General features: G+C 36.9%; 1 protein-coding gene across 4 annotated transcripts in view; it reads left to right on the top strand.

Moving 5' to 3' along the window:
• OPA1 (OPA1 mitochondrial dynamin like GTPase) overlaps window positions 1–24,497 on the top strand; it is a 48,525-nt gene extending 24,028 nt beyond the window's left edge. For all 4 annotated transcript variants that reach the window (XM_059855462.1, XM_059855460.1, XM_059855461.1 and 1 more), the window contains 9 exons: window positions 451–603; window positions 1,198–1,306; window positions 1,931–2,010; window positions 3,146–3,286; window positions 4,614–4,730; window positions 5,994–6,087; window positions 6,406–6,516; window positions 22,005–22,082; window positions 22,599–24,497. In XM_059855462.1, coding sequence (XP_059711445.1) covers window positions 451–603; window positions 1,198–1,306; window positions 1,931–2,010; window positions 3,146–3,286; window positions 4,614–4,730; window positions 5,994–6,087; window positions 6,406–6,516; window positions 22,005–22,069 — 870 coding nt within the window. In that variant the 3' untranslated portion in view covers window positions 22,070–22,082; window positions 22,599–24,497. The remainder of the gene's footprint in view (window positions 1–450; window positions 604–1,197; window positions 1,307–1,930; window positions 2,011–3,145; window positions 3,287–4,613; window positions 4,731–5,993; window positions 6,088–6,405; window positions 6,517–22,004; window positions 22,083–22,598) is intronic.
• Window positions 24,498–24,714: the final 217 nt, after the last annotated feature.

The following is a 24,714-nucleotide window of genomic DNA, read 5'->3' as shown; positions in this document are numbered from 1 at the left end:
GAGAAGTAAGATTATGTTTGAATGGCTGAACTGCAGTTCTTTTAACTAGCTTGCATGTCAGAAAAGGCTGGGAAGAACTTGATATCCCAGAACCATTCAGAGCAAAAACATTGTATTTTGCTCTTCTGGTGAATTTTGTCTATTAAAGAAAAAACGCCAAACCTATTTTTGCAAGGTTAACAAACCCCTCAAGTAGGTGTACTCACATTTAATAGATTTATGCAAGTTTAACAGAACTCTGCTTGCTAAAATTACAGTGAAGCAAAGTTTAATGTTGCTTTTATTAGCAGTGGATAAAGCAGCAAAAGAAAGTCAGTGATGTATGTTTATGTGGTTTTTTTGGAAAGTCTCCAGATTTTCATACTTGAAAGAATTATAGTAAATGTCCTTTATCAGCTGGTGTGTGGTGTAATGGTCCATTTCAGGAGAAATTGTTTGCTAACTTTCCAGGTGGCATGGGAGACTTTGCAAGAAGAATTTTCCCGTTTCATGACAGAAAAAAAAGGAAAAGAGCACGATGATATCTTTGATAAACTGAAGCAAGCTGTCAAAGAAGAAACTATTAAGCGACATAAATGGAATGAGAGAGCAGAGGATAGCCTGGTATAATGTAGTGGGATTTTTTGCCTTGAAATGTTTTTATTAGAGTTGAATAATCAGTATTTTTGCATTATTTCGCTGTAATCATACAATGATTATTGTTGTTTCCATCTCACCTTTTCTATATAATGTTTTAATTCAATGTTTCTCATTTCATTATAATCTTTTAGTAGTTATTGCCCTAAATAGTATCTAATAAAACTGTTTTGGTTGGTTCATGAATGTCCTCCATAACCCACTGGCTGCACATGGGCAGCCTGGTGAAAATTGTTTGGCATCAGCTTATTTGTTCTATTCAGTGCAGCCCTATAAAATAACATAATTTCATTTCCATCTTTATAGATTCTGTAATCCAGAGCGATTTCATATATTTTGCTTTATTTTTTCCATTATTTATGCAGGCTGTAGAAAATAATTAGAGGAACACAAAAATAATTTGGGCAGTGCTTTGAAAGGTGCCTCTTGAATCTCTTGTGCGTGCCCAATAGAATCTGTTTTAGCAGACATTAAAAAATGAAAAGAATACTAGAAATGGGTTATTTACTAAATCCTGAATAAATGATTTGCTGTGTGCTAAAGTGACATTGTGCATTGCAGCGGGTGATCCAGCACAATGCTTTAGAAGATCGGTCAATATCTGACAAGCAGCAGTGGGATGCAGCCATTCATTTCATGGAAGAGACGCTCCAAAGTCGGCTCAAAGACAGTGAGTGGTGTCATGTATTCCACTCTCCTTCCCTTTTTAATCTGAGCCAGTCTTGAGCTAGCTCACTTCACTGAAAGGCAGCCTTCGTATCAGCCCAGCTGACACAGTGGAGACTGCTTGCTGTGGTACTGATACTGATAGAAATATTTAGCAAAATACAGCCTCAAAAGCTCTCATGCTCTTGCTCTTAAAATGAGGCAACTGAATAAGAAGCAGTAGAGATCTATAGAGTCAAAAAGTTATCTAAATGCACATGTAGGAGAACAGGGTAAATTCAGGGAAAATAGTTGGTCTCTTCATGGTTTCTAACATAATCAGTTTTGATGCAAGTTGCAGCCAAGGTAAGATTTGAGGGTTTTTTAATGCATGATTTGGAACCAGGAGGGTGATCTCAGTAGAGCTATATACTTCTTGAAGTATCTACTGGTTGGAAGTAATTAAATTTTAGTAAAATACATCAACCATTGCTTGAAGTAAAATACACCTGACTTAACTCAGTGTGGTGTATTTTATGTTCTTCAACATTAAATGTTCATTCTTGTTCACGTACCTAATTTTGAAAGTTTAAATTTGGCTGGTTACATGTATTTTGTTTGATAGTTAATATCATACCTCCTTTTTCAGCTGAATCTGTTATTGAAGATATGGTGGGTCCAGACTGGAAAAAAAGATGGTGGCACTGGGTAGGCCGCACCAAAGAACAGGTAAAAGGAAAAAAATTAGAAAGAATTTGCAGTTCACGACTTCTAGAAAACCTTGATTATTACTCAATAAATTTTCAAAACTACCAATTCTCTTCACACTATTTAGATGACTACAAAAAAAACCTCACTTGTCATTGTTTTAAATAGCGTGGAGAATTTAGTATACTTTTCCGTGCTCCATCTACAAAGTGACTTGTAAACTGTTTTCCATTTTTCAGCTGAATTACATCTTTGCTATTATGCCATTGACCTGTGTATTGAAGTTGTTGCAGTAGAAAGAAATCAATGTAAGCAGGTGGAAACTGGGCTGTTCTCTTCTATACTTTTCATGCCTGCCTTCTAAACAGAAGTCAGATAGTTTCCTGTCACACTCTGTTTGGATTTAATTAGTATGTGATAGCATTATCATTTGTATTGTAATCATAGTTGTATCTTCTGATTGGCCCTATTCATCATAACATCTCCTCTCATTTGCTCATAGCTTTTGGAAATTTCCTTTGAATTTTAATTGCACCTTTTGTTCAATGCCCAGAGATGATAGGCTTTTTATATTACTTTTCCTAGATGTTTCTCAAACTGATTCATACTTTAAAGAAGTAAGCAGAATTTAAAAGGATAGAGTAGGAAGTAATTGTTTTGGAGAAAGGAGTTTTACAGTCAGCTATATGCAGCCAGCTATTGGAGCATGGTAGTGACTTCAGCCTATATTAGTTGACTTTTATGAACAGCAGCTTAAAGGTATGAACCCATGGAGAGTTCCTGCTAGCTAATAGTCAAAAATTACAATTTTAATCAGTGTCACAAGTCGTAGATGAATGTGAAACCTGCTAGCAGATATTCATCCAGGGGAAAGTGGGCTAACACCAATGATTTTTTCCCACCCTTCTATTCTTGTTCTGCATTTCTGTGTATAATGAAAAGGGAAAAAAATTAAATTGACAGTGAATTATCCATTAAAAATGCTAGATTTGATGTGTCTTTGCGCAAATTCTTTTTGAAGTAACTTAAAACTAAGTTAATAGTGTCAGAGGTTTTTTCTGCCCTTGCTTATTAAGCAAATAGAGTGTTTATTGAGGAGGTGCTGATGATCTCTGTGTCACTAATAATAAATTCCAACTAATCATTCCTATCCTAGAATATTCGTAATGAAACAAAAAATGAACTTGAGAAATTAATCAAGTGCAATGAAGATCATCCAGCTTATCTAGCAAATGATGAAGTAACGACTGTCAGAAAGAATCTGGAAGCAAGAGGAGTAGCAGTGGATCCGTGTCTGGTGAGATGCAGAATTGTAACAAGACACATGGAAGCCCCCTGTGAACATCTGAATGTTTTCTAGATGCCAAAGAAAAGACTCCATGTGAATACTGAGTTTGTAATGCAGATGTTTCCAGACAAATCACTAAGTGACTGCTTGCACGCAATTCACACACTTCTGCTGGCTGGCAGACAAAGTCTGTGCAGCACTTTGGCATCTGTCCCTTTAGACTGGAATCAGAATCTGCTGAGCAGACTTTCTTGCCTACATTGTAACAAAGCTTGTTAGAAATTATTGTTCAGATGTAATCAAGGCCTTTGTGAGCAAGTTACAGTAAAAACATACTGTGTATCCTAAAGCTTTCAGTGTGGTTGTATGTGAAGTTTACATTTCATTGGTACAATGAAGAGAGAGAATTTTTTTAAAAAAATACTTAGAAAAAGGCAGGATTCTTTTAGAGTATCCCAAGGGATTGTATTGTACATCTGAAATGTTCTGGAAAATTTCATATCTCATTGCAATGAAAAGCCCCTAAGGGTAGTGGGACCTCTCATCTAATTAAATGTGAGATTTTAAGTAAATGAGAATTCAGACATTAATAAGTAATAGATGTAGATTTTCTATAGCAGTAATTTATTTTCTCCAATAACTTTGGCTACCTTTGCACCATTAATACATGCACTTCTAGGAAGAAGAATTGTTGTAATATCTGCTACTCCTTTCCTATACAGCACTTAACATTTTTTATAAAGGTCGTAGTAGCGATCCACATCCTCTGCATGAGGAGGCTGAGTGCAAATTGAGGTTTTTTCTAGCTAAGCAACTGATTTTCTTAATTATGTTTTATGGGTTTTCCAGGAAGGCATCTTGATACACATGTTTAATTTTGAATAATTGAAACATAATAAGCCTAATCAAGAAAAGTTATAAATGTTTGTTTACGTAAGACCCATTAAATATTTCTCTAAGCTTTAATCTGGTTTAATTGGTAAATTAATGGGTACAACTCAAAAATGTGTTATCAGTGTTAATGTAAAGAATGTTTTCTAGTATATAATTTAAACGTGTTTTGGCCACAAACAGTACTTCTAAGCATTCAGTTATGTTCTTGGAAGAGTAGGTTTTTAAATTGACAAGTCATCTGTAGTGTTTGCCAAGTGTAACTAACACATTAATCATATCCCAGTTGCAGACAAATTGCTGAGAAATATTTAGATGTATGTTACGTGATAGGTACAGTGGAATTAGGAGTTACATTTTAAAATTAAATGCAATCATTAATCTAAGCACGATAGTTAGTGTATGTATTTATTTATTTAGTCAAATTTAAATACTCTTTTCCTAGATTAAAGACACATGGCACCAAATTTATAGAAGATATTTCCTGAAGTCTGCTTTGAACCACTGCAATCTATGTCGAAGAGGCTTCTATTATTATCAGAGGCATTTTGTGGACTCAGAGGTAAATTAAAGAACAGATGTTCTTCATCTACACTGGTGTTTTGCCTTAATATTTCTATTTCAGTTGAAAAAAGAATCTAAAAGTACTTCAAAGTAGCCTGACCAGATAGCTGGTGATCTCAGATGCGTTTTACATAAGGCTTGTAATGAATAAAATGCCATCCTGGTGGTAATTATGTAAAATGACCACTAGGTATCAGCCATGACCTAAGCATCTGTTTCTAATCCATGTGCATTGAAAATGCGTGGTTAAAACCAGTAGTGTACAGCTGTTATGTTTTTGATAGCCATTTGTCCTGCTTTTCCGTTGATAGTTATATGTTTTACTTATACAAAAAAATTTAGAAAACATCCCTATGGATTTACAGGAAAACTATGGTCAGTAAATGTTTATAGTTAATGCTTCAAAGCATGTGTGATCAATGGGGAAAAAAAAATGAACAGCTATGAAGTTTCCAAACAGGTCTTTATAAATAACTTTCCTAGTTTTGTGAACCCAAGCTTGTGCAATAAAGGACAGTATGGATCAAATCACTCAAAGAATACACTATTTTCTTACCATTATATTTTAAATCAAAGAGAAATTGCTGGAAAGGTAGAGCTCCTCACCTTTTTCTCTTAATGAGCCATGAAGCCAGAAATCTTTGTAACTTTAGAAACATCTTTGTCTGTAAGAGACAAGAGCGAAGGAGATCACAATATGGAGAGCTGCCTCTTCATGACACTTAAACTCCTAATCATGTTGCTGTCTTTTCTAAGGTGCCCTTATGTGAACTTAATGCTCCCTCCTGCAGGTGTAGAAACTGTCTCTTCTGTTGTTAACAAAGACAGCCCTTGGCCTGGCCCTGTCTTCAGTAGCATTTGTCATGCAGGGAGGCACAGCCTGGAGCTCAGCTGCTGTCTCTCAGCATATTTGCTACCAGCAGTGGTGTGCCAGTGAGCATTAGGTTACACTACCCAGCCTGCATAAAGTGTGTGCAAATTGTTTTTTCATGGTTTCCCATGATACAGCTCTTTCTGTTGAAAATAGCAGACATAAAGGTGATGGAGTGCATTAAATAAGGCTGATGTGGTTCTTGTGAAGTATTTTTAATGTGCTTCCTTGTTACCTACTACCCACAGTAATTCTGTGGGATTTTTGTGCAAGGTCTAGATATATATACATGAGGTTATAGTTGCTGCTAAAAATGTCAAGAGATTCTTGTTGTGTGTAGGATGTTCACTGGACATCAGGGGTCTGACCCCACAAGTTCTGTCATTCCAGCTTGAATGTAATGACATCGTCCTCTTCTGGCGAATACAGCGAATGCTGGCCATTACAGCAAATACCCTGAGGCAGCAGCTCACCAACACTGAAGGTAAGGCTCACTCAGTTGAAGGGCTTGAAACAAAAAATTATCTCCTTCCAAAAAAGTCATCCAGTAATAATTTTGCTTAGAGGGGAAATACCCTTTGAAATTTAAAAATCTTTCTCAAAGAATTTCCATTCTTAATGACCCAAAGAAAGGGCTTCTGTGTTCAGAAGTTTGCTTTTTCTCCTATCAGATTAATAAGTGTGGTAATATATATTGTATCTCCAAAAGACCTTCCCAAAGTTGTGTCCTTAGGTCATTGGAGTTGCAAAAGTATTCCCACTCACTTTTTTTTGGTTGCTTTGTTGTTTTGCTCTTTTACAGTAAGGCGCTTGGAGAAGAATGTAAAGGAAGTGCTTGAAGATTTTGCTGAAGACAATGAAAAGAAGGTGAAGCTCCTAACTGGCAAGAGAGTCCAGCTGGCAGAAGATCTCAGTGAGTACCCACTCTACAGTGTTTTGGAATGAGCTTGAAATGAAGTAAATTCTGCTGCTGTTCTTGAGAATATTCAGTGTGATATGGGTTGTTTATGTGCTGGCATTTATTTAATATCATACAGATTTTTTCTTAAATATGGTCAGATTTTACTGATTCTATAGTGAACATAGGTAGTGTAGTGTGATAGTATAACTTACACTTGATGAAACTTCACTTATATAAATATATTGAAAAAATGTAGCTAAAACAGTAATATTTAAAGGGAGATTCCTCTTCCAGAGGGATTACAGTAGTTTAATGCTCTGGGTAACTCAAAAACTATGAGGGTTTTATGATTAATATAATAAAATTTTAAATAGTAAAAGTTTTTAAGGTGACAGTCCAGGTTGAGGTTGTCTCCTGTTGTCTGCCTGCACACCCAGTTGGGTTTAGACTGACTTTTAGCTGATAGACTTTGTCTTGCACACATACCATTGTTTTTTTGGCAGCATTCTGCCATTCTGTGAGACTTTCACTTAAACACCAGCTGTGCACCAGGTCTGGGAGGGGAAAAAACAGTGCTGTGCAAAAGGGAAAAGAAAAAAAACCTAGTGATAAATGAAGTTCCTGTAGTTACATAAATACCTGCATTTTCACATCACAGGTGACCATTCTTCTTAGATCTCTATTTTGTGTTTGATGTAGAGACTAATTTTTGTCTTAAAATATGACTTGAGATATTTAATTCAGAATAAATGAGTATTGGGATCAGTGGTTTTTTTTTTTTTTTTCAATTAGCAAAGTAATTAGGAAAGTTCTTATATCTGGGGTTCAGTAGGACAGAGAAGTCTTCAATAGCTGTTAGTTACCTAAGTAGGAATCATATTTTTCATATTTTACATCCAAAATGTAATATAAAGGAAATGTTTTGTTTAAAATAAACTCAAAATCTAAGTATTTCTTTTTAATAGTGCTGGTTTGGCTACACTGAAAATACTTATTGGAAGTATTGGTACTGAAATCCCAGTGAATTGTGTTTGTTTTCCTTTAGAAAATGTAATATTTTGGAATTGTGAATAGGAGTTTTGGTGGTCTAGGGCAAATTGCCTAGGTTTTCTTGACTGATCTCTGAAACAGGTGCTGTGACTGTATAATTTTCATGATAGTACATCATTTTTCCAAACATCCTGTGTGGCTTTTGAAATCCTGTATCAACCTTTATGTAAACAGTCTTTCAGAGTAGGTAGAATGTGTTTTACAGCATAAGAGGGTTTCCTCCTCTCTATGTATGTTGAGGTAAAACGAGTGGTAGCTACATAGTAGGATGCAGACTCTTTGAAGGAAAAATGGAGGAAGTTCTCTATTTCAAGCAGTGCTGCTTGCTTTATTGCTTTGATGCTGGATGCTGATTTTTTGGGCTTTCTTCTTGCGCAGACACTGGTATAGAGGGAACCTTGGCAGTTTTGATTTATCCTCAAGCTTTCAGTGTTTTAAAACAAAATTTGAAAACTGTAACATGCCCATGATGTTTAAATTAACGTGCCTTTATTTTGCCCTGAAATTGAATTAGAATTTTTGTATTGTCAACTTTGCTTTTCCCCAGCCTCAGTAATAGGCTCCTATTTCAAAGCAGTGGCAGCTGAGGTCATTATTTTGTAAACTAAGACTAGACCTGTAGGAGCAGCCTGTGTGTGTTCATAACCTGAGGTGTCAGTATGCTGGTATAAATGCCTGAAGTGTGTAGTTTGCATTTCATAAATTACTGTGTAGCAAAAACATGTCACTGCACTGTATTTCTTTAAATTCAGGAGGTCACAGATCCCCCACACATTATTCTAAAGAAATAATTGTTACTCAGTGCAAAACAATGTATGATGACACGTTCTGCTTTATTGTACCTGTGGGAAGGTTTTAACTACCACTGCTTAGCTCTGTACTCAGATCAGCTGTGTTCTTTCTGCATGCTTTTATTGCTAAGTGATTTTTATGGGAGTATGACTGGAAAAGGGGGGTTCTTTGCATTTCCCTTGGTGAATAGAATGCTTTTCTATGGTGCAAAGGATTTTTTTTATACCCCTGAGATAGATTTTGATGGCATGAGCATTGAACTCTCAGATGGCTGTAATTTCATTCTAGTAGCACTTAGTAAAGTTCAGGACTCTCCTAAAGGAAAAAAAATCCTGACTTCATAAAGTATTTTGGTATTTTAATTAGGAAGGGCAGTGATCTCCTGAATCACAAAATCCAGTCTCTCTGTTCCATGCAGCTGTGTTTATATAACCCAGCTGATTGGAATATCTTGAGCTCTGTCTTCAAATCAGTTACTTGTTGGGGCTCACTATTGACACTGAAAACATGTTCCAGGATGTCATTCTTCTGGTGGTTACAAATAGACTTCTAATTTCCAGTCTGAATTTGTAAATATGGGGCTGGGATTCACTTCCTGATTAGAAACTCTACTTGCAAATGTAAATTATTTATATACCTCGGGTTGGGATGACTCCTCTTGATGTTGATTATATGGGAACACTGTCTCACTGTTGCTTTATCAGTCTTTTAGTGCTGATGCACTGAAAGTGTTTTATTGTTTATTCAGGATACTGGTTAATGGCTATTACTCACATGGGTGACCAAGACTCATGATGAGAGCTCACATAGGACTCAAAACTTAGTTGAGCAGGTTTTGTTGTCTGTGTTCTACAACCTTAACTGGTACTTTAGTCCTATATAAGAATATTCCTTATATGACATTTATGCCCTGAATCTTGCTGCTTGTCACTGTTCATATCTCAGGTTTTATTCTAGGTATTTTAAAGAGTGTAAACAGATCTGAAATAAATTGTTAATTTTTTATATACTGAAGGATGCCTTTCTTCAAAAATATGCTTTAAATGTAACATAAATGTACTCCTTAACATAAATATTGTTATGATGCTTGTACCAGTGAATGGTTACTAAGTTTATGGAAATAAAGAAGCCCTAGGATTAGAGTCCTTTGGGAAGAAAGGATCATGAGGTGCAAAAAGGGGCAAAGGAAAGTATGAATAGCTGAATTGGGAGAATTGAATTCAAAAATGTCCTGAAATGCAATCACTCTATAAGAATGCTTGTACTGAAAGATACACCTGTGGTTGATGTATCCCAGAGTCCTGGGCCTGGCAGTGAGCAGGCGTGGGAACAGCATAAGCGTACAGTAGTACTTGCCTGTTGTGCTCTCACAGCAGCCCTGTCTGTGGTTCCAAGATTTCCTAATCCTGAGGTAATATCTTTGTGATTAATAGGCATTCATGGAGGTTTTTTTTTTCCTCCTGTGAATTTCTCTAATTGCTTTTTGAACTCATGTAAACTTTGGCATCTGCAACATCCTGTGGCAATTAGTTCCAGGGTTCAACTACACATTGTGAGAAAAAGTACTTCCTTTTGTTTGTTTCTGAGCCACCTGCCAGTTTCATTTGGTTCTCCTTAATTCTTGCACTGTGAAAAACATTCAGTAATCTTTTTCTTTTCATTTTTTTGCCATTCATGACTTCACAGACATGTATGCTACCTGCACTTGATGTTCTTTTTTCTGACTTGAAAAGTTCTCATGGTGTAGCTGCTCTTTGCATGGACATTTTTCCTGGCTTCAATCAGCCTTGCCACTCTTCTCCTCTTTCTTAGTTCCACTAAACCCTTTTTGAGGTGAAAGAGCAGACCTTGCACAAAATATTTGAAATGTGTCTACGTTATGGATTTATACACCTGTGTTATGATGCTTTCTGGGTTTTATTCTGGTTTTTTTACAGTAATTCCTCTTTTGCCATGTAAGAGACAGATAGCAAATTACTTTTGTTTATGAATCCTCATAATAAAAAACCAATAAACATATCTCAACTGTACCTACAGTTTTAAAACATGACAAGAAAAGGAAAATATCATGGCTGTTACTTTTCACACAAGAACTTGGGAGTTGTAGCTCACTGATTGCAGGATGTCTCTGTGCCGGCCGTGCTGTGTTTCCCCGCGGGGCCGGAGCCGCCGGGGCGAGCTCCGGCAGTGCCGGTGCGGAGCGCGCGGTGGCGCTGGGCGGCCGCGGAGGGAGCGCGGGGCTCCCCTCCCGGGGGCTCCCCTCCCGGGGGCTCCCCTCCCGGGGGCTCCCCTCCCGGGGCTCCCCTCCCGGGGCTCCCCTCCCGGGGCTCCCCTCCCGCCGCCGGCAGGAAGATGCGCTTGCCTGTCCCTGTTCTCCACTTCCCCTCGGGGTTTTCTGGTTTGTTTGTGTGAGATGTAATTTATGAAGATTGTAAAGGACGGTCATTTTTTTTTTCTCAGCTGCACTTTTCTCGTTAGGAACTGCATGGAAAGTACTAGTTTAGTAAGCTTTATTAAGAAAAGACTGTTAGGATTTGAATCCTTTAATCATTTCAGAAAGGAAGTGGATCTTCCAGTGTCTTACCCTACAGCTAAGTGCCATCTCTCCCTATTGCAGTAGCACCTAAAGCCTGCTAGGTGGTGCACATAGATGTTGAATGCTTCAGGTGAATCCATGCTTCAGGCAGGCAGCAGGAGCTGTGCCATTCACTTCACTAGAGTTGAAATCTCACAGACTCAAACGAAACACATATGTCCTATCTTCTTTTATTTCTTCTCCTTTTAGTCCTTTTGGACAGCAAAACTATGAATGTTGCAAAGCCACAGGTTAAACAAAATATAGTACATACAAAGCATCTTTCCTAGGTCAGCATACTACTCATCCAGTATCCCGTGTCCTCACAAGCTGGAAAAGAAAACCCAGTTCTTCACCAAATTATAAGTAAAACCATGTGCTTGGGAGGGTCATTGGCAGGAGTGGGAATGCCTGTGGAAACTTGATTCTGAAATTGCTAGGAATGAATTTGAATGGAACAGCCTCCAAGTTCATTTGTCAGTAATGTTGACACCTGTACAGGTGTCGTGGGCTAGCTGAGACTTTGTTCTGAACAAAAGCTTTTTGAAACATTTGAGTAGTAAGCCCTCACATGAAGAAAATACAGCTTAGGGCCATTTGTTTCAATTCTGTCATACGTTTGTAAGCTATGAAATTTAATAGTTTGCAGAACTTAATTATTTTCTTGTAAAGACTAAAACATATAAAAACTAAGCAAACCAGAGTTACAGTGAAATACTTTCAAGTTTTATATCTAAAGTCATTGCTTTGCAGTCACAGCATTAAATTTTTTATTTACTTTTTCTCTTGTTGAATGTAAGCCATTTGCCAACTTGGAGCATGAATGATTTAATATCATATAGTCGTATAATAAACTTGCCATTTTAATGGAGTTAGAAAGCTAAGGCTGGCACTTCCATATGCACGTTGCTGACTCAAGGCCTGAAGTTCCTGTGATTTGGCTAAGCTGAGTGGGTTTTGTTGTGTCTGTTCTGTGTAACAAACTGTTTTTAATCCAAGTGAGTCCCCTTTTTTGTTATGCATTTATTCAAAGTTGGGGATAAAGTCTGTGAAGAGTACTTTGCATATAATTAATTGCTCCATGGTTACATTTTTTCTTTCATTGCTGTTAGCTGTAGAACAAAAATGTTATGTGAAAGTAATCCTATACTGTGGTCATTACTGTAGCCTAATTAAATTTTAGTTCCTTCAGATGACTGCCAATCGTGTTTTGATTTGACCTCCATCCTTCATGACATTGTTGATTACATGTGCTCCTTAAAATCAGGCTTTGACTTGGCTTTCTAAAGCCTTTGCTTCCATTTGCTCTATTATGAGCTTTAACTTTTTTTAAAAAGGTCACAGTGTTTCATAGGGGCAAAGTTCAACTGTAGGGGGAAAGATCTCTCAAATAAGCAGATCATAGGTAGTTTTCCTGTAGAAACTAGAAGCAGACAAAACAGCTCAAAGGACAGTGGTTAGTAGTTCTTAAATCAGAACCAGTGTGGTTTTCATTGTTTACAAGATACAGAAAAATGGTATCATTCTCAAGATATTTGAAGGTAGTGCCCAAATGTTACCCTTGCTGCCCAGAGACAGATAGAGGAAAGAGGAAAGCGTCTTAGGAAATGCAAATGGAGGAGTAATTTTATTAGAATCTGATTAATTAGGGTTATTTTGTGCTCTTATTTTTTCCACAGTGCCTAAATATTGGAGTTTTAGAAGCTACTTAAGTAAAAATCTGGTTACTTCGTAGTTGTAAGACAATTCCAGAGGTGTCAGCAGTCTTGTTTTGATCTCATTCTCCTTTCCCCTGGTCATAGCAGTGAGGAGCACTCACTCATCTCATCCTGGGCTGGCAGAACATTACACCAGGAAGATGGTGTGGCTTTCTACACAGAGAGATGCACAGCAGCCATTTCCCTCTGGAATCCCCAAACAGATCTCCAACTTCTGTTAAGCATGTGCAGGGAGCTGCTCTCTTCACAGTCCCCTGCCAGCAGCTTCCCTGAGGATGCTGGTATGGCCTGTGTCTTATCAGGGGCTGTTTGTCATTTAGAGCACATTCGTTTCTGCCCAAATCTCAATCAGTCACAGTGTGGGCTGTCTGTTTCTTAACGAGTCCAGGCTTATTCTGGTGTCACCAGTGTGCTGGTGGCAGCATGATTCCTGTGCTCCCTTTGAGCTCTGTAGAGGTCCTGGTGCTCCATGATGGAGGACCTTGGGGGACGGTGTGCTTGGAATCAGTCTGTATGGTCGTGTATTCGATTTCCCCTAAGTTTGAACCCAAGCAATATCTCACAGTAGCCTTGCAAACTTCCTGTTAGAATGTAAATTAATTATTTTTGTATGACTATCATGTTTTTAACTCCCTGTAGATAATTTAAGAAATCGACCCAAGCAAGTGTATTTTGATGTGAAAGACACTGGCTAAATGTTCAAGTTCTTTTTTTTTTTCTCTTGAGTTTTGGGGCAGCAGCATGAAACTAATGAATTAAAACCAGAAGAATGTGTAGGATGGTCTGTGTGTCAAAGTGCAGATAAGGTAGTTCCTGCTTTGTGTCATGGCAGAAAGTGCTTTAGAAAGCTGCATCTTCTCACAGAGGGAAGTAATCCTCAAGGGAGAGCATACATCACTTGCAGACATCCTGTGATGGAGTGATGGTTTACTTAACTTAAGAATCCCAGATGACCAAAGCCTGTCTGCTGTGATTTCTTAGTTATTGATGAAGAGTTAGGCACTGATGTCCAGGTCCTAAAACGGATCCTTACAAAGTTCACCACATTTGTCAGTGACTAAAAGAAGCCTATCACTTAAAGTTGACTTTAAAAAATAGTGATAAACTGCTACATGAATAATGACATGTTTAATGCCTATTAATCTTTCTCTAGACCCATGTCTCTTGTACTAGAGGGTCACTGTGGTGTTGTCTGCTGAATTTATTTTTTTCCTAAAATTTTCTGAATGATGCAAGGATCAAAATATCTCATTGGATGCTATTTTCTCTTTAGTACTGGTTCCTTGTGAGGGTACTTATTAATCAAAATTTAAGTACTTATCATGGAGAGATTTACTTATCATGGAGAGATTTACTATTGGTATAAATTACAGACTTGTAAATGGACCAATATATGCTTTTGTTCTAAAGCAGTATGGAGCTGTGGAATGTAACATTCCCATTCCAAAAGCTGGAGAGGTCAGTGTCATGTATATTGCACATTGTCAATTGTAGTAGACTCCACTTTGCCCATAGGAATGATAGCAAAGAAAAAAATAATAGAACCATTTGGATAAGGTGACTTAAATTTCTGACTATTAAACATTGTTATGATCTAAAAATTCATCTAATCGCCATTTCATTTTCTGCCATATTCTAGAGACGCTTTTACTTAAATAGTCCTGATGGCATATTACTTAATTATCTAACTAATTACTGAGTATGCTTTCTTTTGGGTGAAGAAACAGCCAAAAATATACCATTTATTTTCTGTGTTACAGTCTTTACAGTTTTATAGCCTTAAGGTTACAGTAGCCTTTACATAAGTAGTTTATGTTCATCACTGTGTATATCCTTTCTGCATATGGAAAAATTTACCTTTTGTTACATCACTGGATGAATCGTTGGGTAGTATTTCTGATTTGCCTCTATGCTTTTCACTATTTGCACACTAAATAATGAGCATCACCACCTTCTGATTCATTCTAGTTTAACAGTTTTGATTTGGAAGTTCAATCTTCCTGTATCTATAAGTCTGATTCAAAGTATGAGATTGTTTTATAAGGTTGCCTTGTCATTCTGCTGCTATGCTCTTTCCAGCTGTCCAGTAAGCAACACAGCTAAGTTCTGTTGAAAGACTGAGTTATTAGAGCAGTTTTAATTAAAACATCTGAGATGGAGACAGAGGACTGAAAGATGCCCAAGTCCTACCTTGATATCGCAGACCTTGTGACTCTCATAAACTTGCAACTTATTACAGGGTAATGTTCCCTGGTACATTAGGCTAACCTCAGTGACAGTGTAGAAATAGTTTGTGACCTCACATCACAGTTTGGTAATATTTTGTTTCCTTCTGTAGACAAGCAGGATTTCCATGAGCATGAATAGCTCATGGAAATGTCTGTTGTATGAAGTCAGTAGTCTACATAATTGTCAGTTTTGCTTTAGCCCCATGGCTCAGTTCTCAAATGCTCTGTCAGAGACAGGATTTCATGCTTACCAGCCTGAGGAGCCCCAGGGATTGCTGCAAGAAGCTCAGCCAGCTTCTGTTCTGTTCCACCAAAGAGGGGGAAAACATGTGGCCAAAACTGTTTTGTTAAACTGAGAGCTCTGGCCAGTGAATCTGGAGCAGGTATAGATCAAGACCATTGATTATTAATCTACTATTTCAACAGCACAATACACAGTTCCCATTTCTGGGACTGAAGATCATTGTTAGTAATGCTAAAATACTGTTGCAGTGCTCAGTAGCTTGCAAAAATAGCTGAAATGTTTTCAGACAAGCTGCTTCTGTTGCTGCCTCGTTATCTTTAGTGTGAAATAAAGGTAATGCTCTTTCATACAGGCAGCTGACAGCTTTGTTCAGGTGTGCTATGAAGGGATTAATAATTCATGTGATAGTAATACTTGCAACAAAGTAACTTCAGTGATGGCAGCTGTGACTTGGGGTTTTTTTCTAAGATTTTTTTTTTCTTGCTTTTATTATATTTTTAAATCAGGCTAAATATACAGTTTGGAGGGGATCCTGCTTTAAGAGGTGGATTTGCCTACAAGAGGGAAAACAAAACCGTATCTTTGTAGGAAACAGGCTCCTTGATGTTTTTCTCCTGTTATGGCCATGCAAAAGGAGATCAAACTGGATGCAAATTCAGATATCCTGATAGATTGCAACACATATAAAAAACATAACATTAAAGGACAGGTACTACCATGTAGCATCAGTTGGCATCTTCATTCAGTCTAACTACTGGTAACTAATGACCATGCCAGCTACATTCTGCAAGCTTGCATTTTAAAGGTTGTATATTCTTAATGATTCATGGATTTACTATATGAACTATTATAAATTCCATTTAAACTTTTCAGGATTCTGCAGTGCTTTTATTACACTAATGAGCTAATTGTTTAAGAATCATTCACATAATTCATCCTTCTGCTCAGCCTTTTTAAAAAAAAACTTTTAGCTGCTGAAACTCTCTTGACAAACAATATTTATAGCGGTTTGACAGCAGGATGAAGAACAGCATTTGTCTTTGTAACAGCTTAAAGAAAAGACCTTTCCAGCACCCAGCCATGCAGTTACAATCTTGACCTCTTTCTTTTGCTGGGAACATACATACAGCATACAAGCAGCACCTCCCATGTGTTTTCTTGACCCTTTGACTGTCCATTCACTTCCCATCTGTTTTGCAGCCTTAAAGGAACAGAGGGGGCCCTCTACTTATAAATCTGTCTTTGCAGCTGACAAATTATGTTCTGTCTCTTTAAGGGCAGCCTGGGTGGTTTTGCCTTTTTTTTCCTTCTTCCCCCTTAAAACTTTAGCTTTCCTCTCAGTCTTATCCAGAGGAAAATATGGTATTTGAACAAGAGGAAACTGGCAAAATATGTGATAGGTAGTTTCAAAGGATTTTCTAAAATTCAGCAGGACATGACCTTGCAGTGATCAGGGAATTATGGCTGTGTTTGCACGAAGCAGGAGTAAGCATGTTGCTGCAGGTAGCTGTGCCTGGGAAGTCTGCTTTCTGAGGCATTATTTGGAGTGCCTGGGAGTGTGCTGTCTCATACCATTTTAACAAGAACTAAAGCTTGCACATGGCCCTTAGAAAATCAAGGAATGTGGCACAAAAGGCTGAACTCCAAAGAGATGATTCCTCCCTCCCCCCTTCTCCACCTGACTGTTCATAAGGGTTTATACAACTATGGAGTTTGTGTTTTAGATAGCCCTAAGGTAAAAATCAGCTTTCTATAGAAAACTTTGGATTGACATCTCTAGTTTTAATGGTGTTTTTTTGGGCATTGTGATGAATTCTGACTGACAGGGCTTTCCTTTTTACTAGAGGAAAGATGTTGCATTCACAGCAGTAAATTCCGAATTTCTGCCTCTGTGGTTAACTAACCATAACATAGAAGTAGCACAGCAAGCAGTGAGAATGTTTATAGGCAAGGAAGGGATTAAGAAAGGAAGGAAGATGAAAAAAAAAAAAAGGGAAGGGGAGAACTCCCACGTCTAAACACAATCCAGGGCAAAAGGAGCAACAACCATGAGTTTTCAAATATCAAAGCCATGTAAACATGAGCTGGAGATAGAAATCACATTAATGTAGAACAGGAGGATTTATTATAAGATACTAACACATTTTTGTGGTCATTTCATACTGTAGGTTTCATCAAACTACAAAATAAAAATGGATTTGTGTCCAGAAAGATCTTAGAATTTGTTTTGTTGCTGCAGTTGAAATTTGATATCATATGTGCACATTTGGAATTGGGAAGGGAAAGCTTTTTGATTTGCCCAAAGTACTCATGTACTCCGGCACAGACAGATGTGAACATTTTTTAAATTCTGTGCTAAAATTATTGATTGGTTCTTTACAGATGAGTATGTATTTAAATGTCTCAAAATAAATTTATCTTCAGAACCATAAGCAAGACAGGTTTTGTGGACAGAGGCCACATGTCTTAGTAAACCAATTAACACAGCTGGAAAATACAAGAAAACCTTTTCTTGCCTGTAGGAGTGTGTTTGAAATAAATCGGTAATATACTTTGCTTTTGTAATTTGTGTTTCTTATTTGGGATTATTTGGCCTTACATCAGGAGATTTGCTTGATAACTTGTTTCAGCTGATTCATTTTAGCACTGTTTATTGCTAGCTAGCTAAGCTTGGGTGTCTCAGGCAGCAATCAGAAAGCAAACCTTCCTTGTAAGACTGAATATTTCAAGGGGGTTCCCTTCTGGTCAGGTCATGATAGCAGGAAAAGCAAACTCTGTCTGTGCCTGTGTCTTTCTGCATTCACGGTGTATTCCAAACCCTCATTACAGTTCAATTAGTCTGGTTTTGAGCCTTTTAGATTTGGGATCACAGGATTAATGAAAAGAAAATGAGCAGGTAGCAATATCATTTCATATGGAGATAAGGAGAGACTGAGCATGAATGAGGATCTCAAGACATCTGAATAAAGAATTTCCTCATTCTGTCAGTGAAGTTTTATGGGATATGGAGGGAGGATTATGGGAATATTCATGACCAGATCAAGAGGCATAATGAGTTGATGTATGAACCAGCTTATCTTTTAGGTAAACATGGGATAAATGGGAAATAGAATAACCATTCATGGTGCCTAGGCCTGTGAATTTTACTGTTCTAAGATGGAAACAAGGGTTTAGTTACTGTTATTCTTCATTGATTTAATTTGATTTTTGATCAGTGTTTAACAGGTGGTGGAAGAATTGCTTATGTGTAACTTCAGGTCTGCATTAGAGTTAGCAAAGAGCACATCGTCTTTCTAGAATCCAGTGTAAGCAATGTGTGTATTAAAACTAACACAGTACCTTGTAATAAGTGTAGCACTTTTGTTAAAGTCCCTTTTGTGACATGGGAGCATTGTGTAAAAGAGCTTGGGTAGTTCAACCAGTTACAGAACTAATTTGCTAGCAAGCTGAATGCTTTTAATCTGTAGTTTACTTACCCTTGGAAAAACAGTATCACAAGACATAGAGCAGCAGGTCTCTAAGTCTACCCCTAAATTTACTTCTGCAATAAGTATTCTTACCTGAAATGCAGATGCTTTTCTGTGTTTGGCATGCTGATCAACTTCCCTCAAAACAGAATGTACTGTAATTTACAAGTGTAAATGACTAATAGCTTTATCTAAGTGTCAGTCAAAACCCTACAGCTGTGGGTAGAGAGCTTGTGCATTTCACTTTGCCTAAAGTTGGGTAAAGTCTGATTCTTGAATTGTGGGAATGAATAGTTGTTCCACATAAAAAGTCACATGGTGCTGATGAAACTGTAGACAGTTACCCCAGAACTGCAGGGCCTGCACTTGCACTCCTCTGTTAGAATTCTATCCAAGCACTTATATTTACTAGTTTATTAAGATGAGGGTTGTGTAAATGCATAACTCTGCCCTCAACCTATTTCAAAAGTGAACCAGGGCAACAGACTGCTTCTCTGAGTTACAGAATGGACTTGCAGAAGAGTGTTACAGGTTGCCTGGGATCTGCTGCTGCAAAAGGCTTTACCATGGCTAAAAATACAGGGCATAGCATGAATAATTGCAGCTATTTGGCACTCATTGTAGCTGTTCTTTTCTAAGAATAGCCAGCATATTATTTCAAAGTATTAAATTACCTCAAGACCTCATAATTACTACAGTTAGTAATCATTTCAATTCAGTCCAAGTATAAAAACTAATAAAGTGGTCATAGTATGCAGTCAATTTTAGTATACATGCTCTCTGAGCAAACACAGCTGATTCAGTATATTCTGGTGGAATACATATTTGCTATCCTGTTATTTTAATATGCCTTAATCAGAAAATTAGAATAGATTTGTTGGCACAGACCTTTTTTTAAGGGTGAAATAATAATTACAGGGTTTTGCTGATGCTATTAATTTTCAGAGCTGGAATATTTCATTAGCAAGAGGTTGAGAAAGGAAAATACTTGCATTTAATCCTGCTAAATCTGCCTGCTTTCACTGGGTCTAATGGCTTGATCAATACAAAGAACACACTTGGGAAAACATGTTGCAATTGGGAAAAAAAGTGCCACAGAAAACCACTGAAAGCACAACATAAAGAGGTCTTCTAAGTCGTGAGATCTCATTCCCAGTTATCACAGGCAGCTGCTGTTCATTTTGGAGAGCAGGTCCAGGATTAATAATTTGTAAACCCAGAATCATTATAGAATATTTGGGGTTGGGACAGTAAAGATCATCTCGTTCCAACTTCCCTACCATGGTTGGGGCACCTTCCAGTTTGGTCAAAGCACCATGCAGCATAGTGTGGTCAAAAAATAAGTTATTTCTGTCCAAAATAGTAGAATGTTATTTCAAAGGCTGGTTTTGTAAACATTAATAGAGCAACAGTATTGGAAGCTGAGCTAATTAAGTTAATTAAGTTGCCTGAATTAATGTCATAGAGATAATATTTTCTATAAACTAGAGGTTTATATACTGGCATGTAATGCATATTCTTTTTTTTATTTAAAAATATAGTAGTGGAAACACTTTGAATGTGCTCAGTAAGGAGAAGTGATCATAGGACTACCCTTTTTTTTCACTGATGGCTTTCAAAGGTTCTGCTGAATTGAATCAGAATTCTTTTTTTTTTTTTAACCTGGTAAAAATCAGCTAATGCTGTTTCTTAATTGCCAAGGTACAGCTTTTGCCGTCACACTGACTGTAATCTTCATTTTATATCAAAGTACCTTAAGAGAAAAAAAAATCAGCTGAAATTTAATAAGCTTCTTTGGTGTTTTCTCTAGGACTTGAGTATGATTCAGCTTCACTGTACTTGTGTTTGTAGATAAGCACCACTGGGGAGGGCACGCTGAAGTGTTGAAAGTGTCAGAGGCTTACCCTTCATCACCTCAGAGTTGCAAGATAAAGAGAGAAGTTTGAGGTTTCTTCATACTCATGCAGGCTGTTTTCCATACTTTATTTCAAATGCTCACTGAAATTCTCTACTTCTGTTAGAACAGGACTGAAGGGGTTTGTTACGTTGTTGTTATTATTATTACTATGACTCTAAAATGGATTTTATGTGTATGTTTGGGTTTCCTGTTTGTTTGTGGGGTTGTCATTTTGTTAGATCAAACTTTCAGTTCCCGTACCTAAATTAGTGTTCTCTTTACAGGTCATTATGTTCTACTTTTTCTTACATATCCCATTTAAAGCTGATTGGTTTATCTTTCTTTTGGTTTTGCTGTTACTTCAGCTCAGCAAAGTTGATAACATGTGGTATTGATAAAGAGAAGAAAAATTTTTTTTTTTTAAAAAGCTCAAACCCTGTATCTCAGACAAGGGAACATAAGGCTTTAATCCAATAGTATTTTTAGCTTGGAAAAAAATATTTGTCTGTGTTTATGCTCATGTAACTTATTTTCGTCTGTCCTATTGCTCTCTCCCCATTCCTTCATATTTCTGAAGTGTGTGTTTTTCATGCCTATAATCACACACAGAAGGAGCTTCAAATGAGGATGTGGTGAGATAGAATCAGGAAATCTCTCAGGGTTTGGATTCCAGCTGTGTTCCAATTCTTGCTTCATAAGCAATTTAATAAATCAAATAGGTTATATGATGACAAATGTTGTATGGAATTGAGAAAAGAGTGGAAGAATGCCTAAACCCCTGGATTTTTTGCAATCTATTTTGCCTTTTCATTCCTACTATTTATAGTTGTGGTCAATTTTTGTTTTGGTGAGGAAGTAAACTCCCAGATTTAGTTTTTGTATAAAATGAGATTCTACCCACATCCATCTGGTTACTACTGAAATGCAAGAAAATAAAATGCAAGTTTAAACATTCTTAACATTGTGTGTGCCCTTTGGAGGAGGTGTCTTGAATACCGACATGTGGTTCCCTGAAATTCTCTTGGGTGAAAGGGCATGAGCTTTCAACTGTATTTAGAATGATTAGTGGTGTTTGTTACACTTGCTGTGGAGAATGAGGACATTGATTAAAGAAGAAAGGGGCTAGTGGGCATTATTTAAACCAAACAGCTCCCTGCGTGTAACAAGTGTACAGTAATTCTGCTGTGCATGATCTGATGGAAATTTCAGGGTTTTAAAATACATTTCTAGTATTGGATTCCTTCAGGAAATTTTTGAATTACTAAATTAGCAGGATAATCATAAAATGTTTCTGTAGGAGTTCTTCGAACAGAACAGGGTTTCCTTTTTCCTGATGCAGAAAAATGTTGTAAACCTCTGTAACTGAGAAACAAAATGCTTAGGGTAATATCGATGACAGCATTAATTTTTGTTTGTGTTTTCATGGTTTTGTTCATGGTTTTTGTGGGGGTTTTCTTTTCTTTTGGTACCTGTCCTCAGGTACTTAATAGTAATAGGTATTTGAACAGAGATCTTTTTATTTCCACCAGAAAAAGTTCGGGAAATCCAGGAGAAGCTTGAAGCCTTCATAGAAGCCCTCCATCAAGAAAAGTAGATTGTTCAAGCAGGTAATCATGTTTTGATCATAAAGAGATTGCTATAGTTATCTCATTGCTCTATATAAAATTATCCATCTCATTTAAATGCATGTTTTCATACAGACTTGGTGAAAATTCCTGTTTGTTTTATTCCATTCTCTGGCTGCAGCTTCTTGTTTCTAATCTGCAGAATGATACTTGCTGCTTTTACACTACAAGCAGATATGAAACTTAGTAAAAATACAATTACTGACCAGTTATTTAAGTATTGTGAATCATTGTAGGCTATTTGGTTACTCTCAGTTCAATATTTTTATTTATTACGAGAAGAAAGCATACCTAGCTGGAATCAAAATTAATGGAACACTTTTCTATGGAAGCATTTTGGTTCTTTTGTTTTTTTTAAAGACACTGTATATCGCTAGCAAAAATATTTGCATGCAGGTAATTTCCAAATCTCATTTCTACTAATTCTCAAATCTATAAGCTCAAGTGCTGTCATACATTTGTACATATTTTAAAATAATTGTCATTATGTTTCAACAGCAACTTTACACAAGACTGCAACCTTCTCCAGGATACCTTGCACAAAGACTGAATTGAAATGGCTTTTGTGTCCCATTCTCTTTCCTATCTTTTGGGGAGCATCCTGAAATGTTGAAGGAGAAAGAAAATAATGTCTCGTGAGAATGAGAAGTTCAGTTAAAATCCATCTGCTCATTTAATTTTTGAAGCTACATGCACAGAAGAATCTGATTTGTGTATTAATGAGATAGCTTGCTGAAGTTGTACATTTAAAGGGTTTTTTTCCTGAAAGGGGAAGAAAGCTTGTTATTTTTAGTATGTGTCTTGTATGGTAGAGCTGGATCAGATTCATAAAATGATTTTATCTGTTGTCATTTTCTTGCCTGCAGATGATGCTGGGAGTTTGACATAAGATTTTAGTATTTGTATGTACATTAAAATGCCCTTCTAAGTAATGCCATTTGTATCTGTTATGCTCTGTGTTGAAGCATTTGCTGATCACTGTGGTACAGATTTAAAAGCATTGTATTGACATCTGAGAGGAAGTGGTGGATTTTGTTAAACTCCTAAACTATTTAGAGATGTCAGCCAAGCAATTCTTGTAGTTCTTTCACCTGAAAGCACAGACAGCTATTCAATGACACCTTAAAAGGTTTAGGCTCAGGAAATAATGTCAGCAGCTGGTCCTTTTACCTGTTCTTTCCTGATATATGTTGTTACTCTTGAATGTCAGCCGATTACATTTCATTTCTGGGATTGCAGAGACTCAGATTTCCTTGTTAACTCCTCCCTTCACCATAGGTACAGCGTAACCTGATGGAATAGGTGTGAAGTGTAAAAAGAATGTACAATTCCAACTTCTCCAACTACCTAACTTTAAAAAAAAAAGGAAAAATTTCATTAATTTAATTTTTGCTAATAGCTACTGTAAGACCAAAATCACTTCTATAAGAATGTTATGCACAAGGTCCTTCCACACCCACTTGATGTCTATCATTCAGTAAAATTAGTAAGGCACTGAAAACTGCCTTTCTGTTTTGCCATAGAAATGTTACTTCAGGCAAATTTAAGCATGCTATAAGCTCTCTATAGTAGGTGCCTGGTGGTTAATCACCACCATATTTCTCTGCCCACATTTGCCACAAATGATCTGGATACACTTCTGAATATTTGTGTGGAAGAAGGTGTTCGGCCTGAAATAGTTTGTGTTGCAGTTGTCTGATTATGTACATTGAAAAACTGACCTGGATTTATTTTCCCTTTTGAAAAGACAATTGCTTTTGATATGTAGAAATGAAAAGAGAGGAGTCTGAATGTTTTCCAACAGATATTCTTTTGGTTTGCTCTGAGAGAAAACAATACAAAGTTTGGAAAGATGTTCCCCAAATGTTTGGACAAAATATTCAGCCATGTGGACAAAAAGCTAACATAGAGCTTAAAATTATGTTGAAAGGTTAAATATTTCAGGGTGATCTAACTGAATGTTTGGACATTTTCTGTTTAAAATTAATTCCTGAAAATGAGTGTTTAAGAACTGAAAAATGAAAAAATGGCTTTTGTCATGACCATCCTCTGAAGATAACTTCAGAAATGTAAGTTTGCCCAACTTTGAAGGCAGACACCTTTGTGTATAGCAAGTGAAAGAAGTCTGTACTTTGTAAAAAAAACCAAACGAAGAAACAAACAAAAACTTTTGCATTTACCTAGAGATCACTGTTTCAAACTTCTGTGTAATGTAAATGTTGCAAAATATTGCATCCAGTGGCCCAACGCTCATTTCTTTTAGTGTGATGTTCCTATGGGTTTAGTTCCAACTTCTCTGTGCTGCTCATCTAAGACTTAGCATGATGTATTCCATGGAAACTAGGTATTTATTGAATAAAAATGTAACTGAAGGAATAATAAAATGTGGGTTTTGAACATGGTGTTATTGCACCTAACTAAGAAGTCACTTTGACCTTCTTTTTCTTGTTTGTTAAGTTGTGAACAAGTGTACATTAATGATATCAAAATGTCTGATTGAGAAGAGCTGGGTCAGCACCAGGTCAGTGGTGACTGTACCAGCTGTTATCTTTACTATATAAATTAATGTTCCATTTATGTAATACATTTAGACAAAGATTGTATATCAAGCAGC

This window comes from Haemorhous mexicanus, chromosome 10 (assembly GCF_027477595.1).
Source record: "Haemorhous mexicanus isolate bHaeMex1 chromosome 10, bHaeMex1.pri, whole genome shotgun sequence".
In the NCBI taxonomy this organism is placed as follows: domain Eukaryota; kingdom Metazoa; phylum Chordata; class Aves; order Passeriformes; family Fringillidae; genus Haemorhous; species Haemorhous mexicanus.
This window is presented reverse-complemented; position numbering and strand designations above follow the sequence as displayed.